This window comes from Aedes albopictus, chromosome 3 (genome assembly GCF_035046485.1).
Source record: "Aedes albopictus strain Foshan chromosome 3, AalbF5, whole genome shotgun sequence".
NCBI lineage: Eukaryota > Metazoa > Arthropoda > Insecta > Diptera > Culicidae > Aedes > Aedes albopictus.
Genome location: NC_085138.1, coordinates 221,566,354 through 221,589,332, shown reverse-complemented (window position 1 = coordinate 221,589,332; position 22,979 = coordinate 221,566,354). Strand labels below are relative to the sequence as shown.

Sequence of the window (22,979 nt, the reverse complement as noted above, 5' to 3'; positions counted from 1 at the left end):
ACCTTTATGATAGGTACAAATACTATGTACTTAAAAACAATTTCATGCTCAAAACATAATATTTTCTAAAAATTATCATTTGTCAAATAATTCAATTTTCACAAAATTATAAGTTAATTTATAAGTTAATATTTTTTCGTGCTTGTCCGACGAACCAACCAACTCCTGAAGACCTTATCCAGCCATAAAAGTACTATTATGAAAAAAATAAAATTCGATTGAATGTGATTGAAAGCAATTGAAAGAAAATTATATCCTTAAAAAACGGCCTCTGGCGCGTGGACGATTTCGACATCCATATGTTCAACGTTATATTTCCGAAGGTATTTGCATGGAATCAGTCTATGTTCCTTTGCCATTAAAAGATTAGTGGCTCTACTATACTATCCAATAGATACATGCGAGGTTAATCAGTTCGAAGTAGGGGAACGATGACTTTGAAAACTGTCGCATTTTTTATGGGTCATACTGTACATATCTTTTTTTGTCATCGAAAATCGATTTAAACATGTTTTGTAAGATGATTCTTTTTGATTCTCGATTTTGTGAATTTCGATTTTTGATTTTTCTAACTTTTTTATTTTTGGACATCCCCACACTTTTATATTTTTCCTGGAAGCCTATTTGGGATACGGATTTTTTGAGACGAAATCATTTTGAGATTTCATACAATAGTCATGTCAATTTTTTTTTATGAAAAATTTTATTCGTTTTAAAGAAACCCTTTTTAAAGTGTATTCGACTCCCTAAAATTATTTAACTTTGATAGAATGATTTGGGAAAAAATTAAAATATGTTAATTGTATCGATTTAATACAAAATAAACTTTCTAAAAGGTGACTAAAACATCAATTTTTCAATGATTTTTTAACGATGGGAAGTAGGTAGAGTAAGACGTCTGTTTGTCTGTGGTTTTACATCGTTATGGCATTTATAATATTTTTAAATTCGATAAACAGAAATGAACGAGTACAAAATAAAAAATGTACCATAACACTAGTTTACAGCACTTTTGAACTCGGTAAGCTGATGATCATTAGTATGGGACAAACATCAAATTCTCGCTCCAGTCGACTTTTTTGATTCCATTTAGGTCGCATACGAACTGTACATAATTTCAGCGCAATCGGTGAAACTATAATTTAGCGCAAGCGGTTCAAAGTTTCCATAGGATTTACTATATGAAAAGTTACACTTTCAGAAAAAAAAAATCCCAGAGATCACCCCTTGTCTCCTTAATTCAAATCAATCAACGCTTCTTGTAGAAAAATCATTTATGAAACTTTGCTTCAAAGACCGCAAAACGATTGGATGCTTGTGGAAAAAGTTATTGATTTATTACCGAATAGTGATCCAACGAACGGCATTTTGTTTTGTTTTATTATTTAGCAGCTGCTGCCTTGGCTGATGCTGTTTTGGGGGTGGTGACGCTTCCCGCCACCCCAAGCAACAACGGCAAAAGCAGCTGATAAAACAAAACAAAAAGCCGTTTGTTGGATCTCTAATCGGTAATGAATCAATAACTTTTTCCACAAACCTCCAATCGTTTTGCGGTCTTCGAAGCAAAGTTTCATAAATAATTTTTCTACAAAAAACGTTGATCGATTTGAATTAAGGAGACAAAGGGTGACCTCTGGGATTTTTTGTTTGAAAGTGTAACTTTTCCCATAGTAAATCGTATGCAAATTTTGAACCGCTTGCGCTAAATTCTAGTTTCACCGATTGCGCTGAAATTTTGTACAGTTCATATGGGACCTAAGTGACATCTAAAAAGTCGACTGGAGCGAGGATTTATTTTTTTCCATGCAAGCGTGTCCCATACTAATGATCATTTTTGGTGTAGAATCATGCCCTGAGTTCGAAAACGCGAGAGAAAAAAAATACAGTGGAGCGGAAATTTTTCTACTTTCCATACAAGGTTGATGATTTGAAATCCATTTTTGTTCTATTTTTAAGCAAAGTCGCTCACTTCGAACATCTCATTCTCCGTAATCAATGCTCCGATGGAGCTGAAATTTTTACTGTAACTCGCCTACATAAGATATGTCAAATAAACGTCGAGAAAGAATTTTTGAATGTTTTTTTTTTCTTATTGAAAAAATACATTTCTTCAATTTTTTTTTGGAATTTTGCTAAAATTTAAGGAGATCGTCCCTGAAACTCGCCAATATCTTGAATTTCATCAATCTGACGCAAAACCTGCATTCAGATGATCGAATGGTATCGTATTCAGCTTTTAATTTATGGAAAAAGATTAAAAATTGGTTAAACAAATCGCAATATATTTAAATTTTAGTAAATTACATATTTTGAAAAGTTTTAAAACTCGATATTGAGCTAAAACTAAAAAACTGTTCTTCTTAAAAATGTTTGAAGGTCGGTTTCGAAATCAGCACTAAATTGTGCTTCAAAAATGTTGGTCCTTGACAGAAGTTCACGACTTTCGTTTCATTTTGTAAACTAGTGTAACATATATATGGAATAAACAGGGTAAATACGAGTGATGATTTAGTCTTTGCCGCAGGCTGTGTTCATTTGTATTTAGTGTTTTGATTATATACTATATATACTATTTGTCTCTTGGTGACCTATATGATCTCTCCGTTTCCAAATAGTTAATATTGAGCTCTCGAACTGCACTTTGAGAATTGCCAGCTAGCCAGAAAAACTTCTGTTGGTTCTCAGTGAAGTTTTGTCCAATCACGAAGCAGCATCTACGAATGAGACGGTCATCAATTCCCATGCTCGTACTTGATATGCCGTCACAAATCTCCATTCATACAACTTGAAATTTCGAACATTCGATCATAGGATATAATGAAGACAATTCCAGACCGAGACGAGTAAACGTGTAAAAGAGCCTCAGTTCTTTTTTTGTGTTGACTCTTCAGCCCTTATGAGCAAGCAATCAGGGATGATTGTGATATCACCGTATCAAAGTGTACGAAGATGGTCCCCACACGAAAAACCAATCAAACAGGGAAAAAAGAAATTAAATCACGAATATACACGGCAATAATGATGAGAAATTAAACGGTCGAGAACGTGACTTTTGCTCGGCGGATCCTATTTGATGCCGGTTTCTTCAGTGACACGTGGTGGCTTGGCTGAAATCTGGCGAATCAAGGGACAACCATATTGGGTTACAGTTGTGACATTCTTCTCTTCGCTATTGTCAGGATTCTCCTGGAAAGGGAGCCATTCATTAATACATTTCGCCGCGGGAGCAATGCAGACGTGCTTTTTGATGTACATGGTTGGGCGGCCGGCAGTAATTGATCATCATTAACAGCGTAATTTTTCCCGGGAAAGTATTTCTGTTACATTGACGGAATTTTCCGCCTGATTGATCATAATCTCTGCTTCGAGAATTTATTGCTTAACATTTTTGTTGCTTACTAGCTGTCCTAGCTGAACGCTTCAAAAAACGAAAGGAGGATCATAACCCTTCTAACGTGTGAATGAAGTGTTGAGCTGTTCGGATGTTATAAATATTCTAAGAATTCCATGGAATATAAACCTGTATCTCTACAAGCGAAGCCGGTGCTCGTGCACCTCTAGGTAGGTCTGTAATGGCCGGTCAGCCAAGGCAGGCGAAGCTCCACAAAGATCATTTGAGATCTCCCAAAGCCTTTGTAGGGTTCAAAATGTACGTGCGATTAATTAATATCTACAAAGGATCACGAATGTTTAACACATGTGTGAAGGTCTGAGAGTGATTGTTAAAAGTGTGCACATTCTGTAAGGCAGCCTATTTATTGCATTATTTATGTTTTACCGGTACATTTTTTATAAAGTATGGAACGTTTTCAATTGTTTATGGGTAACATTGCACATTTTCATGGAACATATAATCATTCTTTATGGAGCGCTTTTTGATTTTCTATGGTGCATTTGCAATTTGTTATGGTTGCAATAACCTTTTGCCGTTCTGTAAGATAATCTCGAAATTAATTTACATTCATACGAACATTATCTAATTTGTAGTTGGATGCCTAAAGTTAAACAGCAAAGCAAATCGCAGTTAAAGTTTGTTAATAAACCATGTGGAACATAAATTGGTCATCTCAGAGTATTTTGTCAAAAAATAAATAAATAAAAAAAAATGTGTGAAACGTAAACTTTGGCTAAACTCACTAAATGTTAAAATTGATTGTTTTTTAAGGAAAACATATTATTTATTCAATTCAGCATTATAAAGCCTGTATCCGCAATAATCGGGACACAGAAATACAGCTGTAACTCTGCAATAGGAACATTAAAATTGCTCCAATTCTGACAAATAACATCTTAAGATGTGTTTATTTCACCTACAAAATTTCATGTGAATCGGTGCAGTACTTTTTGTTGTAGCAACAAAAGAGTAAAATGTGCGCCATTGAATTTTGTACAGTCCCTAGTTTTGCTTGTCAGCGCTGTAACTTTTGAATTTGGCTAAAGAAATGGATGAAATTTTGAACACAAACCTCTCAATCTACATTTGTTGCATAGGCAAAATTTCAAAACAATCGATGAACAATCAACAATTTTGTAGCCGAAACATGTATTGGGACTTAGACAGCAATTAGTCAGAATTGTACTATTGAAAGTACCACACCAATAATCATCAAATTTTGCAGGCATATTATACACATAATCGACTACCTTCTGTGAAAATTTCATGAAAATTGACAGAGAAATTCAGAAGTTATGAATAGGCAAACATCGCACATGAAAAACACGAAACATTTTCACTGACACTCACCCCTGTCAACACCAGTAGCTTTCAAATCAATCGATCAAAGTTGATGAAATTTTGTAAGAAAGTGTCTCTATAAGTATTATAGCTGCTAAGGAAATTTCATAATTATCATCACAGAACTTTGAACTGTAGCGTAAAAGAACCATCTAGTATGTGAAGAAAAATTGATTATGATTGTACAAAATGCTTAAAATCACGTCTGTTCGTTTTTCACCCACAATTAAAAGTAATGCATCGATTTTTATGAAATTTAGCACAAATAATAAACATACGCCAAAGAGTTCTCAGTCAATTATTTGGCCAATTTTATCGATTCATTACAGAGCTGCTGAAGTACTTCTGTGTCCCGATTATTGCGGATACAGGCTTTAATAGTTATTTATGTAACGAGTTGCAAAAAGTTGATTTTTTCAGCACGGGTCGTACATTTATCACACGAGGCTTGCAATGAAATTTTCATTATACAATTCATTTGAGTTGCATAATGTTTATAATGCAATTCCAATGAGTTGCATAATGAACATTATGCAACTACTTTTCAATTTGCTACCCGTATAAGTTGCATATTATTCAGTCCGGAAAAAATGGCCATTTTGATAAACAGCTACACAGCAAGAAAATATCACCGACTTCGGTAATTTTTTTACCGAAATCTCAACCGCTGAGCGTTCGGTAATGCGTTCGGTAAAGTATAGATTCACCGAACGATCCGTAACGTAGATTGAAACGGAACTGTCAAAATTTACCGAACAGATTGTGAAATCCATTACCGAACAGATTGTTATTTTGGAAGGCTTTTTAATGGAATAGGGTTGTCAATAAAAATAAAATTACTTGGAATTTAATAAAATGTAGTAATTTCAGTTCTGATCTTTTATTAACAAAATCATCTTTCGTTTGGACATGCTTAGAGAAATCATGAATTTGTCCATAATTTTAAAAAACAACAATTATGAACATTTAGTCGAGCGAATGCAAGAATTTTGCTCCCGTAGTGCTCAATGTTTCAGTCTTGCAAACCGCTCCGTTCATAAACAGAAAGAACTGTTTATCCGTTGGCGCTGGTGAAACGTTGAACACCGTAAACGACTCCACAAGCAGCTTGAACGCAGTCTTCACGTCTTGTGCCACTGGAATAATCCACTGATTCCATCGGAGGACACAGTCACGGCTCGCTTGCATTGGTTCACCCCTGACGAACAAAACCGGAGCTATCGATTCTGTCATGGGCAGGTCGTCTTCCACCTATTTTAAAATAATAACAATTTGCTTATAATTTTAATTTAATTGCTTTGAAAGAAAAATACCTTGATCCATTCAATGGTGCCCGATAGTGGATTTAACTTTCTCGCAGTACTATCTTGCTTCCTCTTGGATCCTCTTGAAGGATTCTTCAATCGGATGATCGATAACGCACGAATAAAACCTATAATTACATTTTATCAGTTGGATTCATAAAAAAAACATAAATGCTGATATACCTGCTCTGATTTCCTTGTAAAGGTGTTCATGCTGCTTCAAAACTTTTGGCTCCATTTGTTCCCAGATTTCAATAAAAGGAGCAGCTGAGGGCTTCATCTTGGCATAATCGATACTGACCTGTTAATAGAAAGATAAATAGAATCACAATTACACTCCGTGATCACAATCACTAGACTTTGATTATGGCTTTGATAGATCTATTTACCTATCAGATAGATTTTATTAGACAGCTTATACAGTCATTTCATCTATAGTCTGGCGAATAAAATTCGACATGCGTTCGATTGTATTGGAGCCAATCGAGCATGATATCATATCACAACCGATGCATAAATAAATTCAGAGTCGATACACACGGGCAGCGCGTTTACGCAAATGTGTCCGCAATCAAATGCCACCCTAACTTTGGCAAGCTTTGCAACCAAACAAGTAATCAGGACCGCCCAAGAATCGTTGGAAAGGTATTCACGTGGACTTTGAATATAGACAAGAACCGGTTCCGGAAATCCGGAACATCCGAAATATTAGTGTTCATCGTTGCTATGTGCTTGAAAATCCTCAAATGTTATGCACTTTATGCATTTTATTGCATAAATTCTCTGCACACTGCATTCGTGTGACTTGGTCGTCTGGAGTAGGGAAACCAACATATTTTGAACACAGCAACGCGCCAATAATTTTCGGACACTTACAGCAAAAACAAATGGAAGTGTCCAAAATATATTGTCGTAACGCTATGTCCAAAACACGTTGATTCCCCTAGTGTGCGGTAGTTCGGCAGCAGTGAACGAGTGAACGAGGGTATTATTTGTAACTTTTTTTAGGGGCTAAGGAAGGTAAAGCTGATTTTTTCAGTGAAATTGGTGACTACCTTGAGTCTTGCTCTGCATTTAGTTCCACTTAACAGTAAAGATTAAATTTCATTACCATTTTCACACTCTTTGACACACTTTGACCACTCAACATACCGCTGTATGAAGGGCCTGGATTCCTGGTTACCTATAAAACTCACTAGCTGGATTGGAAGATAACCGAGAAATAGCAGAAGACAGACGGAAAATCCAACTTCAGCAAGGGGTATTCTACTAGGGTGCCTCAAACATTTATAATAAAATTCCAAACTAAAATATAAGTTTTACGGTAAACTTTTACCACTTGAATTTGCTGCTTGAGACTCCCATAAGCTACAGCAAAAGTTTGAGCTGAACTGATATGGACTAAGTTAACGCTCAGCTAGCCTGAAAGGGGTCATGTACAAATTACGTCACGCTTTAGGTGGGAATGGGGTGTTTTGCATAACGTGGCGATCCATATAAAAAATTGTAAGGTCTCATACAAAAAGTGTCTCATAGGGGAGAGGGGGGCTTGAAAATGGTCGATTTTTGCGTGACATAGTTTGTGTATCACCCCAAATGTATATGCATAAACTGGTGCAAATTCACTGATAATATGCTTTCGTAGCTCAACAAATATGCTTCGTAAATGATCTTGTACTGACTTTTCGAACTCTCTAAGCAGAATACCCTTTACCGAAGACTACTTTAACAAGAAGACTTGCAGCACTGCTCAAAATCGGGAGTCACTGTTAGCAGCGCCACCGCGGATTAAGGTGGAAGCATTTATGGTAGTGTGTGTAAATCTTCATACTCGTACCAATACACTCTTACACTTTTATACAAAGGTACCACCTTAGCTCAACAGGCGGCGGTGCTGTCGGTGTCGTATGCCGTTAGTATGGGAAAACAACAGAGTTGCATGTCTTCTTGATAAAGTAGTCTTCGCCTTTACGGAAGAATGTAATCAGTTTTGTACCTTTTAATTCCGCCCTATTTTGTTTGCGTATCTGTCAAAGGATAAGCAAAGTAGGGGGAAATTAAAAGGTGCAAAACTGATTCGAAAAATGCTTCATAAAACCAATTTTCGTAAATTGAAAGCAATTGGCTTCTTTAGCGGTGTTGAGATTATGCCATATCCCAAGCAGCACCTGCAACATCATCCAAAATGTGGTTTTCTATGCTTTGGTCTAAAAGAGTTGCAATAAAAGCGCACGCAACTTCCATCTTGTCAGTTGAGTTGCATTTAAACTCCGAATATCGTTAAGTTGCAGCTTTGTTTCATAGGAATTACAAATAACATCGTATTGAACATCGATTTATGGAGGCGGAGCTTACATATTCCTCACAAGTGGCAATACAGTCAGCTTGCATTAAATGTGCTATGTAACACACATGAAACATCTTACTCTGGTTTGTTTGTTCAGATTAGGTTCCAAATGTGTTGCGGAAAACTTGCGCGTCTTTTCATTTCGCAACGCGTAACTTCAGAAGCTTTTATGTTGCATTGAGCAGCAAATCTTTCACAGAGCTTCTGGTGTAGTGTGTAAGGTGAGTGGTTAATACTCCTGGTGTCCATGTTTCGAGTCTGAATTTTTTTTTTCTTTTTTTATCATTCCCTCTAGCTCAAGTTGCACAACGATTTAAAATTTGCGCTTTTTGCGTTTCAAAGAAGAAGCAATTGTGTTCTGTTGTTCTTAATTTGAACAGTGAATAAATTGCACTGATGTTGCTGGTACTGGCTTTGAAACAAGTCGTGTTGCTTGGGATTCTGAATCTGCGTGCCAAACTGAACCGAAACCCAAAGTTTCGTGAATTTTGGTGCCCATGACCTTATTAAAAAATCAATTTAAAGTTTGCATGGGAACGATTTGTTGAATCACTCTTCGTCGCATTTGTACTGAGAAGAGCAGTCCACCAGCTGCCCAGCTGTCAAAAGATGACTTCAAAAAATATCTTTGAAATTCATTTTAGGTACCAAAATAAAGTGCTAAAAATCTGAAAAAAAATATCATAGTGGCTCAGAAAAAGTTGTTCTTTTGTATAAAATAAAAATAATCAATACATTTCTTTTTAAGTTAAAAACCCAATAGCATAGCATAGCATGAATACTTGCACAAATCTTGGATGGAGTTGCTAAGTTGAGTATATCCATTGACATTGCTGATGTCGCTACTATCTATAATGCCATAGACCCACTCAACTCCACACACCTGGCCAAGTCCTTGCAAGCGTTTTTTTTATTAATCCAATCAACTTAAAAAGAATCCAGAACAGAAGCGGCTTCCAATAGATGAACGGATGTTGAAAATAGCGAATTTTCAATTTATATGTAGTTATATCACAATATAAGGTACAAACAAAGTGTGTAATTAGAAAGATCTCACCTTGTTCCAGCATAGCGTAGTCCACTTAATCTGTACTGCACCTGTCTTTATTTTCTTGTAATCGATCTCCATAAATTCTTCCGGATTCCGTCTCCAAAATTGAGAACGCAATCGATAAGGAAACGGAATCACCAAATGACCCAGGATTTATTGGCATACGTTGTTCGAAGAGCTTATAGCAGACAAGTACATATACTGTGGTGCATAATTGATGGATAAACGCCGATTTTCATACAAAATGGCCATGCTTGAGATGCTGCACGGTGTGTTGAAACATGATTATTATCGCACTTTCATGAACCTAAAATATTTTTTCGTTATAAGTTAGCCTTAGCAGTATATATTAAGATTCTGGAGGTTAAAAAATCTTTCATCGGGGAAAATTAAAATAAATTCGATTTTAGTAGTTTACCACTTTTCTCATATGATATGGTATTACGCAAATCTGATGAACCTAAACTCCGCTAGAAAAAGTCCCCTTTCTAATAATAAATTTAAACCATTTAGAGAGAAACGAATGCAAAAGTATTTACCACGAGTTTAAATTTATTTGGCGTTCGTTTCATGTGTCCAGCCCACTACAGTCTGCCGAAAGTCATAAATCATAAAAGTCTACTTTTTTTCATCTGGTACATAGATTATTTGTAATGGAGGAAAACAAATCTGGAGCAACATTTGAAAAGGGCATACAAGCATTGGTAAACAATGACGTTCCTCAGCCCCCATTAGCTTATTCACACAAACTAAGACCGTTATCAGAGAGAGCAAACATCGATCTTTCGGATTACGGTGTATATTTGCGTGGGCGGGCTGCTGTTAGGCCCTACGGAGCGTTTTCGAAAAAAAGACACAAGACCTCTGGGCCGTTTTCAAATCTTGCTCCAGAAATGCTTCTCATTAGTGCGACTCATACATTTGAGGAAACGCCATACACCTGTGAACACCATACACCTGTGTGCCATTTGCAGCACATACTCTTCATGTGCTAATTTGCCTGAAATGGCGAGTACTAGTTGCACATACTTTGCAGGCCAAACCATGTAACGATACACCTAAACGACGATCAGACGACCACGAAAGATGATTCGATTGCGAAATCATTAAACAAATATGGTGACTTAATCACGCGCATTTTTTAACATTCATGTTAACTGTAAATTTAGGTGTATTGATCTAGTTTAGCAGAAATACTGATAGCTCTTCGAATATCGTAAGAACTTTTATGTATATTGTGCTCTGATTTTGCAGGGCTCAATGTTTTCCTAAAAAGTGAAAATTTATCCTATGAATACTTTTGTTCGCCTGTTGGATACATAGGGCCGATTTCTTCACCCTGACTAAAGCATTAAACCAGGTTTAACTATATGGGTAAGCCTGGTTTTTCCGGTTAATCCGATGTTAAGAAATCAGCCCTTAGAGAATAGCTTTTAATTATTCTTTCGGCATACGCCCTTGATACACGTACTTTAAGGTAAGCATTTGTAATCTTTTTTTTTTTAATTGTGAAATCAATCAATGTTTGATTGAAGCAGTTTTAGATATGATGATGAACCTGGGCATGCTAGCGGAATACATGTACGTAAAAAGAATATCGGATTAAGTACAATGTACCGAAGATGGCCTAACAGTTGAGGTCGAAATACGTATCTGTCAAAGAATGCAAAAACCTAGTGCAATTAAAAGGAGCAGTCCTTAACTCTATCTTCTTTTTACTTAGTTTTAGATATGTTCATGTTAAATATGTTCATTGTTGTTTATGCTGAGAACAAATTTAACTTAATTTACAGATGAAATAAAAATTGAAAATGTAGAACAAGATTAAGAAGACATCAATGTTCTGGAAATGTGATAAAATATATAAAAAAAACAACAAACAGTGATATGCAAAGTGAGGCAAGATTGACGCAATTTGAGGTTTCGATACAACTTTTTAAAAACTTTTATTAGTTATTTTATGCTTCATCTCGGAATCATTGGATAGATTTTGATTGCCAAATAGATATAACACATAGAAGATGGTTGGAAGGTATCGAGTGTACGGGTGACTTTTTAATTCAATTCTAATGGATAGTTTCCACTTTGTAAGTACAGTACAGTGGTTTTTCAGTTTTATGACTAGTCATTTTAATCACTATTCCTTTTTATTTCGTTTTCGTCACGCTCTGCAAGGACAAGTGACATTTTTCCCCATACTAAATCTTATGTCAAACTCACTTTCCAAAGAAGAAGGAATTCTACTTGAGAAAAAAGAAACTTTATTTTATGCAGTCATAACATTGAACCCATTATAATGCATGAAGTTTTTATCAAGACTAAAGTGTCTTATAAAGTGAAACTATGAACATAGAAAAAATCACTACACGAGACTACTATTATTGAAATTTATCGTATTACTTGCAAATTGATATATTTCCAATATATTTTAGGCTTATACTATAAGATGTCATTCATATTGACATATATCAAGCATGTGTTTCATTCGGTAAGGTAAATTCTTAATAAAAACTTGTGATGTTTTGAAAATGATTTCAATACCATTTGTATAATCATCCTTGACCAAATAATTGTTTGATTAAAAAAATGTAATGAAATTCAAATTGCTTATCATGACTAGATAATATCACGTTAACCCGCTGTTTCATTTTATTCCACCCGTTTCAACTTGCCCCTGTGTACCTTATTTTAAACCGAATGTTGAATTATCATTTTTAAATGCATTAACGCCATGCATGACAACGCCAATCTAATGTTTTTTGTGTCAACTTTTTGTTATTTGAGACTCAACAGCCCAGGTAATTTATAAGTAACAAGGAGATAAGTCTTTAAAAATTTTAAGATTTTGTATGGACGAAAGTCCTTAACAGATCAGAGGCAGAACTTTTACAAATAAGTCACGCAAACTCAGTATAGTCGACTCACACTTTCTGGCAAATATCCATGTGGATGTGGTTTGAGATGCAAAGTTTGTGCAATTAATACCCGCCATTTCAGGCAAATTAGCACATGAAGGGTATGTGCTGCAAATGGTATGAGTCACAGGTGTATGGTGCTTCCTCAAATGTATGGGTCGCTCTAATGGGAAGTATTTGTTTAACTCCATTACAAATATCTATGTGCCAGACAAATGGAAGGAATGTAGATTTTAATGGTTTATGACTTTCGGCAGACTATAGTGGGCTGGACACATGAAACGAACGCCAAACAAATTTAAACTCGTTGTAAAGACTTTTGCATTCGTTTCTCTCTAAATGGATTCAAATTTCTTATTAGAAAGCGGACTTTTTCTAGCGGAGTTTAGGTTCATCAGATTTGCGTAATACCATATCATATGAGAAAAGTGGTAAACTACTAAAATCGAATTTATTTTAATTTTCCCCGATGAAAGATTTTTTAACCTCCAGAATCTTAATATATACTGCTAAGGCTAACTTATAACGAAAAAATATTTTAGGTTCATGAAAGTGCGATAATAATCCAGTTTCAACACACCGTGTGCTGTAGGGTGCCTGTACCAGTTATCGCACTACCTAAGAAAAACTATTTCTACTAAAATAAGAAGAAGATCGACGAATGTAAACAATAAGTCAAATAATTGATTAGTTTTCATACTTTACAGGAAAAATATAAAAACGGAACCAAAACTACTTTTGGTATTTATTACGGCGTGTGCCAATGATAGGAACCCTGTACCAGTTATGGACACATTTGTTAATTTGGGTTCCACTTCGCACTCTTTACATGCATTCCTTATGGGATTTGCCATAACTGGTACACTATGGCGAAATAGGGTGCAAGGAGGTCGAAAAGTTAAGGAAAATGATTTATTTCTACCATAATTTGAGCAAATTGTGAAGTTTGAATGATTGCAATCATCTTTTGTGATCGTGATCTGTGGTTCACGATTTTTTCTTGTTGATTTGTATCTTTAAAGGTTGAAAATCGACTATGGCGATTTTGAGGTACCATTGCCATAACTGGTACACTGAGCCTAACTAGAGTTTTCTTTTATGAATTGAACTCAATCTTTAAAAAATTGAGTGCAATTCATTGAAGCAAACCATAGTTTGAAAATCGGCAGGTGTTTGATCAATCCAGCAAAAAATTTTGCTGTATAAGAGTGGAACAAACCACTCTTCAACAAACTTTACCTTAAGAAACTGCTATTCAGCTAGTTATGTTACTTGTGAATTGCACCACAGTGTATAGCTTCCGATTCATTTAAAAATAATAGGATGAATGACTGTATAGGTTAATCCTAAATCAAGTTTTAAAAAAAATATAAAGAATTATTGTGCGACAAGTTTCAGTGTACACTGTGTAGGTATCATATTTTTTTTAAGTTCGAAAATAGTTTAAAAAAGTTACTTTTTTTTGGATGCCAAATAAGCGAAAGGGCTTGACAATCAGAGAACACTTTAAAAAAAATGGACATAGCTATAGAATATAATAAGAATAATTCTGTTTTACAGTACAACATTGCTTGAAAAGTTTAATCGCAGATTTTCATTTCCTTTGCACAAACCTCCTCATCCTGAAGTAAACTTCAAAGTGACGAATATTTATTTCAAAGCGGCAACTGTTCACTTTTGTTAATGCATCACTTCAATGCAAGTACAGACCAAGGGTCTTCTTGAAAAATCGTTAAGGGCGTAGAGTTAAATGCACATTGGAAACTCAAAACGCATTATTTATAATTATTTTTTTGAGATGCACGTGAAAACTCATTATGGCAACTTCAAAGCCAGGAAGGAAACTGTTTTTCTTTTCCTTCTGCTTTACAAAGAAAAACCTCTCTGCTATTCAAATCCGCCATACTTGTAAGGGCGTGTGCAATTTCTCCTCACGGGAGAAAGATTTCTCAAGAGGCCAGAGGATAAAAATGGAAATTGCACATTGCATGTCGGTAGAAAAAAAGTCAAAGAAAAAACAAGGCACTGGAGCCTGCATTCTCAATAGCAGCACATAGAAGAAGGGACATGCAAATATGACGAGGTATCACTTGAAACCATGTGCGATTATACTCTTGCGCCATACGAGAAGAGGTAAACTTTGTAATGGCATAGCCGGAACGAGCCATTCATTCGGCTTGCATTATGCAGTTGTTGCCACATCCTTTTTTTTTCTCTCTGCTCTGCTGCTACCTACTGGCGTAATGTGTGTTGCGCAAAGTATGCTAAATCTATGGCGGATTATTATGCATGGTTTTATGAATCAGATTCAGTGGCGGCAAGCAGGCGAGGGCAAACGGGTCGCTTTTTATTTTTTATGTATGAAATTAATTTGAATTTACTTTGTGGCAGTAAAGCTTACAAACTGATGAACCGATCAGCATGGTTTTTGTATGGTTCGATTCGTCCATAGAGCTGCTGTGTTTATTTGTAGAAAAATTTGCAAACAAACAAATTCAAAAATTTGAAATTAGTGAACTTATTATGAACGGGAAGAAATTCAACACGATCACAAGAACTATTTTTTTCTAAATGATCGTTACCAGTGCTGTGAAGTTCAATAAAAACTAAATATATTTAAAAAAACCTTTGAAAAACAACAGGTAATGGGAAGGCAGGCCAAACACAAATGGTTAGGCAACTATCTACACAGGAGACGATAGACCCTTGAGAAAGGCCAAAACCCTTCGGCAGAAACGTCGGGAGAGTAGAAAACAATTCGTTCTCGACTTAAAGACTGAGAAAGCCACCCAAAACATCGATCAAAAGAACGCCAACCTTAATCGTGATGCTGAAAGGAACGCAACAGTTGCCAAACCGCTACTTTTCCGTTCTACGCATAACTGTCACATGTCATATGAGATTCCAATTTAGCATGCGACAATTGGGTGTAGAACGACAACACAGCACACTCAAAAAGGCAATACAACATTTGCTAGTATTTCATAAATACAGATTTTCACGTATAATACTAAATCGTTGATAAATTAACAGCTTGACTTATGCTTTTACGAAATTAGTTATTTATGCAACAAGATGCAAAATGATGATTTTTTCAGCACGAGTCGTACATTTATCCAACGAGGCTTGCCGAGTTGGATAAATACGACAAGTGCTGAAAAAATCGAGTTTTGCAACGCGTTGCATACAACATTTTTTGCAATTATGAAAAATACCCTTAGGTACGATCATTTCTAACTGCTCAGACAGAGGTGTCAGCTAAAACCACGTGCGAGCACCCATGCGCATTGCGCACAAGTCAATTTTTTCAATCAGGTAGGCTATGTTTATAAGTGTCACAACTACTCGGAGTTGCGTCGTCAACGAGCGTTTTTTGTGCTGCTGCTTCTAACTCTACGTCTGTTTGGCTGATCAAATCAGAACTGGAATCGCTTCTATTCAGGTTCGATCTGCCGAACAGACACAGGAGCAGCCGTCGAACAGACAAATGTATACGGAAGAACATTAGTGCTTCAGGAAACTTGTGAAAAGTGTACCATTGCAAAGCTGCCGAAAAGTACTACTTTTCGGCACTCTTGAGCTAGTCAAGAAAAGTAGGCCATTTCTGCACAGTTTCGGCAATTGAAAAGTGCAATCTTATGGCACGTAATTGCAAAAAATATTTTTAAGCCTGGATCGTAGCATTATACCTTCAGCATGAGAATTACTTTAAGGGGCCGTTTATACCACGTGGACAGAAAAAAACGTGATTTTTCAAGATTCTTGACTTGCACGTATCTTCAGATATGTATTTCAAAACATTGAATTTGTATCAAAAATTTATATAAAACTTATCAGGGTTCGCAATTTTCGTTTCAGTGATATGAAATACGCTATTCTCACGCCAACGGGAGATAGAGTTTATTTTAACTTTTTTGCATGAGGAACGCTTTTCGCTCCCACTACTTTTCTGGAGAGTAACGACAAATGATCATTGAAAATCACTTCAACCAGCGGATAATTCATTTTTGTTCAGCCAAATTTTCACTCGCCAATTTCTCACGAGAAGATTTTCAAAGCAAATTAACAAAATTGTGGTTGCCACAGGGATTCGAACCTGAAACATGACTGAAATCTAACACGACACGCGCACTCTAACCACACTACCACGCTAACTACACAGAAAAGGGAATAAATTTGCTCCATCAAAGCTACCATCGTTGTCGTCATAGGAGTAAAGAAAAGACAACATGATCGAGCAATCGAAGCAATCGAAAATCTCGCAGCTCTAGGAGTTAATGAAAATGTTTTTTCGTTCACCTCTTCGTAAAGGAATTTTCGCAATCCAGATTATCGCTGAAAACTGGTATGAGGAAGAATTCGATTTTCGTGAGAATGAGTGAGCATTTCGAACGCCGAAACTTATAGAAATCCATACAGAATTTAAACGAAAATTCTGATGGAAAATCCATCACTGTTACGATCTTCGCTTAATTTTGAAACTTCAGGATTTTGTTCAGTAGTTTTTACTATACAGTTTGAAACTCTGATAATTTTCAAAAAAAAAAATGCTAGGTATATAACTTTCAAAATTGGTATGCAATGTATGATTTTATCCTTTGAGTAGCCTTCCTCAACTAAAAAAGTAATTTATTAAAAATTAAATACCAAAAAACTGTCATGAAGGAAAATCATATCAATAATAATTTGTATCGTTGATGAATCTTTTTTTTTCTTTAGTCAATGTTGTCCACGTGGATATTTGACAGACCCCAACCCTCCTCTCCGTGGGCAAGCGTGGACTTTTCTCAGACCCCCTCCCCTCCTGACGTGGTATATGGATGGTCCCTTATTTCCATCCTCCCTACCGGTGCAAACATTACTGTCCCATGTGACTTTTGTTTGGCAATTTGCATTTGCGTGGACATTTATAATTTTTACTAGCTGACCCGGCAAACCTTGTATTGCCCATTTTAATTTTTGCTCATGCACTACGTCTCAGTTTTTTGTTAATTTTCTGAACTTATTCTACATATGAACGGTGGCTATGAGCTTATTGGCTGATTTTTTATGTGAAGCCCCCTCCTTCATATCAGTGCAAAAGAACAGTCTATTTTAAAAGAAGGAAAAATCTCAGAATAAAAATGTCGTTTGGTGGTTTGATTGCTAATCAATTCTTTATCAATGTGACTTAAAGGGACAAATCGTATATGACCGTAACAGTTCAACTGCCATAAACTTACTCAACAGTGCCACTCTAAAGAAAAACCTTCGATAAACAGAAGGAAACATTTAGATATGCTGTAAATTGTAGCAGTTGGTCCGTAAAGAAAACGGGACTTGAAAGAACAGCCTATTACTAAAAGAAGGAAACACCTGTGATGGAGTGAGCATTATAAGCAGCAGGAAGACCAATCTGTGTGACAAAGATGACATGGTGATCATTATGCCTGTGGATTCAATGAACATTCGACCTGATGTCCATTCGAGCTATTCTTCATTCGACTTTATGAACTTCGGCCTAATAACCGTCGGCCGTACATTTTTTTCCTAGTTATGCAAACATTTATATTTCATTTGTATAAGAACCTCCTCCACCCTCTGGATGGACTCACAATATCACAGCCATTTCATGCCTTCAAAAATGTCCACATGCCAAATTTAGTTCGTTTTGCGCATATAATGCAGACAATTTTGTTTCATTAGGGTGGTGAGGTGCTACTCCCAGATAAAGCAGGGGTTTACCTTTACTCACTACCATAGAAACATTTTTGGTCTTCGAAAAACCTTCACATTTTGACTAAGAATAAGTTCAAACTTCTATCAGAGCATCCGTATTACCTGAAAACACACGGTTTGTGTTTAATTGTCTGAAATAATTTAATCTTTTGTCTTTTTTTTTCTTGAATGCCCATTCCTATGAAGAGTATACGAAAGAATTACCTATTTTTGAAAGATGGAAAAATCTCAGATGGAATAAGCAGCATAAGTATCAGGAAGTACACCTGTGTCACAATGCGGTAATGATGATCATTTTGCCTGATGGTATTTTGGTTCAATGACCATTCTGCCTAATGTCCATTCGGGATATTGTTCATTCGGCTGCATGACTTTCGGCCTAATGGTATTTTGCTTTTGTTATTCCCGAACGAATTACTGGATTAATTTTTGCAAGAATTCCTGAGGAAATTTTTGCAGGAGTTCCTGGGATAATTCTTGGATTAGTTGTTAAAGGAATTCCTTGAGGAGTCCAATAATCAAATTCTGAAGAAATGCCTGGATGAATCCCTGGAGAAATCTCTATGAAAATACCTGGAGGAACTTCTGGAGGAATGCCCGGAGGTATTCCCAAAAGAATTCCTTCAAGAATTCCAAGAGCAATCCCTAGAGGATTCCCTAGAGAAGCTCCTGAAGGAATGCCTGGAGACATGCTTGTGCGAATTCCTGGAGGAATATCTAGAAAAATTCCTTGAGAAATCACTGGAGGAATTTCTGGAGGAATTTCTGGAGGATATTCTTGCAGAATCGCTGGAAAACTTTCAGGTAGAATCCCTGGAGGAATCCTCTAATGAATTTCTGGAGAAATTCCTCGAGGATTCCCTAGTAGAATTACTACAGTAATTTCATGACGTATCTCTAGACAAATATCTGGAGGAATCACTGGCGGAATTCCTCGAGGAATCCTTGAGAAATCTCCAGAGGAACTCCTTAAGAAATCCCTGCAGAAATTCCATTAGGAACTTCCAGAGGAATTTCTGGAGGAATTCCTGGAAAAATGCTTGGAGGAATATCTAGACGAATTATTGGAGGAATCATCGGAGGAATTCCTGGAGGAATCTTTGGAAGAATCTTTAGAGGAATTTCTGGTAAATACCTGGATCAATTCCTGAAGGTATTCCTGGAGGAAATGCTGGTGGGATTCCTGGAGGGATCCCTTGAACAAATTCCTTGAGAAATCTCTAAAGGAATACCTGGAGGAGAAATTTCTAGAAAAATTCTTCAAGGAAACCCTGTAAGAATTCCCGGAGGAATCCCTGGAAAAACTCCTGGAGAATTACTGAAAAAATTCTTGAAAGAATTTCAAAAAGAAATCCCCTGATGATTTTGTGAATCAATTCTCGGGGTAATTCCTTGAGGTGTTCTTGGTGGCAATCCTGGAGGAAATGCTTTTATGAAATCCAGAATTCCTGAGGTAAATTCTGCAGGAATTTCTGAGTTAATATCTGCAGGAATTCCTGAGTAAATATCTGCAGGAATTTCTGGTGGAATTCTTAAAGGTATTCCTGGAGGAGTCCCTTGAGGAATCCCTACAAAAATCCCTGGAGGTATTTCTAAAAGAATTCCTAGAGGAATTCCTAAAGGAATTCGTAGAGAAATTCATAGAGCAATTCCTAGAGGAACTCCTGAAGGAATGTCTGGAGGGCTTCTGAAGGAATTCCAGTAGACATACTTGAGAGAATTTCTGGGAAAACTCTAGAGAAATACCTTGAGCTATCTTCTAAGGAAGTCCTGGAGGAATCTCTAGAGAAATCTCTAGAGGAATTTCTGGAAGATTTTCTTGAAGAATCACTGGAGAACTTTCAGGTACAATCCTTGGAGAAATACTTGGACAAATCCCTGAAAGATTTCCTGAAGGAGTTCCTGGGTGAGCCCCTGGTGGAATCTCTACACACTTAATTCAGATTGCCGGGATATCAGCATTTTTCCATTCTTTTGCCGAGATTTGCACAGCCGAGTAATCAGCAAACAACAATTTTGCTGAGATCTCAGCAATTTTGACAGTTCACTGCTGAGCTTCGGCAATCGTTTTGCTGAGAGTCAGCTAACAAATGTCACTTTTTGCTGGGATATCAGCTGATAGCAGTGCTGGGAATGGTAACAGTAGTTTGCTTGAATTTGATGACTGAATCGCTGCCTTTTCATATCCGGGAGAAACTTTTTTGAATCAATATAGTAGGCGATCCAGTAAGTTGCTACAGTAGCAGCAACAACGCGGGAGCTTCGAATGAGTTTCATTGAAACTCATTTGTCGTACTGGTGCACTTCATTAGGTTCATCTTCCATCATACCCGAAGCACCGCACCCCCGTGGATACGTTCTCGAAAGCCCGACTATGCCTTTCTGTAGAAATCCTCCCGTTACACCTTTAAAGCATTGGCCCTCCCCTTGGTCCTCGTAGTCCACATCCTTGATTCTGCAGGAGCAGACTATCTCGATCCACTTCTTAAGTGGACGTGTGGCACCGCCGCTCCACAGCACGCCGGAGTAAAAGTGTGAAATCAAAGCTTCCCAAGTTCTCAAGAATAATGTACCTATATTGTATGCAGTGCATATGAATAAATCACTGATGGAGTCAGTTTTTGGGTTATGATGTATTTGAAACGCCATTTCTGAAGGCGTCGGCGTGTCGGCAGAGTAAAAACACCACACCGATCGGCGTACCGCTCCTCAGAAAGGCTACCAGCATCAACATAAAAAACATAATCAGCACATTACTTGTGAATGTCCTATTGTTTTAATTCCATCATTGGAAAATAATTGGCTTTGTAATTGCTTGAGAAGCCACAACCACAAGCCGATGCACGCTGGTTTTCATCTGCAAGTTCGTCACACATGTCTAATGCCCAGGCCCGGATTAAGGATTGTGGGGGCCCGGGACCCGAGCGCATGTGGAGGCCCCTCGGAGAGATGACCAAAAATGTTTTTTTCCTTATTTTCGAACAGTACTTGAGCAATATGAAAAATAAAGCTAGTGTTAGCAACCAAAAATGGTTTTTGCGAGGGCCCCTAAAATGTGGGGGCCCGGCCCCCCCCCTTAGATCCGGCCCTGCTAATGCCGTTTCTCAAGATGTCCGCTCTGATTGTCCGTCCGATTTTGCCAGTAAAAATTCTTGCCATCATCAAGACAACGTTCCACCAATCGTCTCGCCCCAGGAGCCCGGCTGATTCGTCCAGCGACGCCCAGCCTGAAACCAAATCATCTCGAAGCCATGTTCCCAAAATTGTCCTTGAATAACCCAATCCGATTAGAAAATCCCGTAGGCGACAGAGCGATCTACTGTAGCGAACTACCGTAGCAACATAGGGTTTCTAATGAAATTCAACAAACTAGACTACGGTAGCGGACGTGTTTGCATTCGCAACCATGGGTAGCTGTGATTTGAATAGTTTTGACTCCGCCGAATGAACTTCGTGATTTTTCCCAGCACTGGCTGATAGTTTTACTGAGCAGACGGCTGTGCGCGTTTTTGCCGAGCCCGCAAATCTGTTTTGAGTGTGTAGAGGAATTGCTTGATGTATATCTAGAGGAATATCTGGATTATTTTCTAGAGGAATCTCTAGCGGACTTTATAGAGGAATTCCTGGACGAATTCCTGTAGGTATATATACGAATCCTTGAAGGAATTCACAGAGGAATCCTGGAACAACATTTGAAGGAATTTCTGAAAGAATCCCAAGAAAAGTGCTTAAAGTCATTTTTAAAATACTCCCGAAAGTTGTTCCTGAAAAAAATCACAGAAAGAATTCCCAGGTGAATTTCTGAAAAAAACCCATGAGGAATTCTTTAGGGAATCAAAGGAGAGTTTTCTTAGTGAATTCCTGGAAAAATTTCTTTAGAAATCGCTGGATAAAAAAATCTGAAGAAATCCATGTCTGCAATAATTTCTAGACGAATTATTGAAGTTACAATTGAATGGATTCCTTAAAGATTTTTTAACAAAATGTTTAAGGAATTTCTGGATCTAAAGATATCTAAATCCCCTCTTTTGGACAAATCCCCAAAGAAATGTCTGGTGTAATCCCTAGATGCATTCTTGAAGGAATCTCTGGGTGAATCCAGTCATTCTCATTCTTTAAAACTGCAATCCAGATTTGGATATTCACATAACGGGCGACTATGCCGCTTAAAAGTCATTTCAAGTCAGGTCCCCTGGGCCCCCTCCACAAAAAAATCATCCGGTTTTTTCGGGTCGTAGTATCCTCAGAAACCTGCCGGTTAGTGGCTGCCCTTTCAAGCCAGTTGCCCCAGCCCCCAGTCCTCCCGGGCATGTTTCCTTGGGACAAAGTCGGCACACCACGGGAGTCAGAAACCACGGCCTTTCCTCGGTGGCTATCGACGCCAACCTTGCCAGCCACCATCGTTGTCGGCTCGCCGTTGACTCCCCGCCGTTGTTCACGACCCACGCTGCCCGCTGCCAAGCGCCCGGCCATTCCGGGCCTGGTTCTTCGGGACGAAGCCGTCGTCACACCACTTGCGTGAGTAACCCCCGGCCTTTCCGCTGTGGCTATCGGGGCACACCTGGCCAGCCACCGCCGTGTTTGTTCCAACATTGGTATTGGCAATTCAAATTTGTCAATTGTCACTGGACTGCGGTCACTGGAGCACCGCACTCTAGATTGGTTTAGTCTGCGACCGTGTTAAAATTCTCTTTCAGCTCATTTCCGGTTCATTCCTTTGGGAGCCCCCCGTTCCCGAGACCGGAGAGGTCCCGCACCAAGCTAAGAACCTTCCCCGGTCCCAACAGTACACACACACAAAATTTCACACCGATCGGTTTAGTAGTTTCCGAATGCATAGCGGTCAGACAGACAGACAGACAGACAGACAGACAGACAGACAGACAGACAGACAGACAGACAGACAGAC

General features: G+C 37.6%; 1 protein-coding gene across 1 annotated transcript; it reads right to left on the bottom strand.

The window, feature by feature from the left end:
* Positions 1 to 5,701: 5,701 nt before the first annotated feature.
* LOC134290622 (uncharacterized) lies at positions 5,702 to 22,663 on the bottom strand. The gene is made up of 4 exons (XM_062857794.1): positions 22,322 to 22,663; positions 6,223 to 6,340; positions 6,049 to 6,167; positions 5,702 to 5,986 (listed from the first exon to the last, which is right to left on the bottom strand). Exons 1-4 carry the CDS (start codon positions 22,661 to 22,663, stop codon positions 5,702 to 5,704), a joined length of 864 nt encoding a protein of 287 aa, XP_062713778.1.
* Between the last annotated feature and the right edge of the window lie 316 nt (positions 22,664 to 22,979).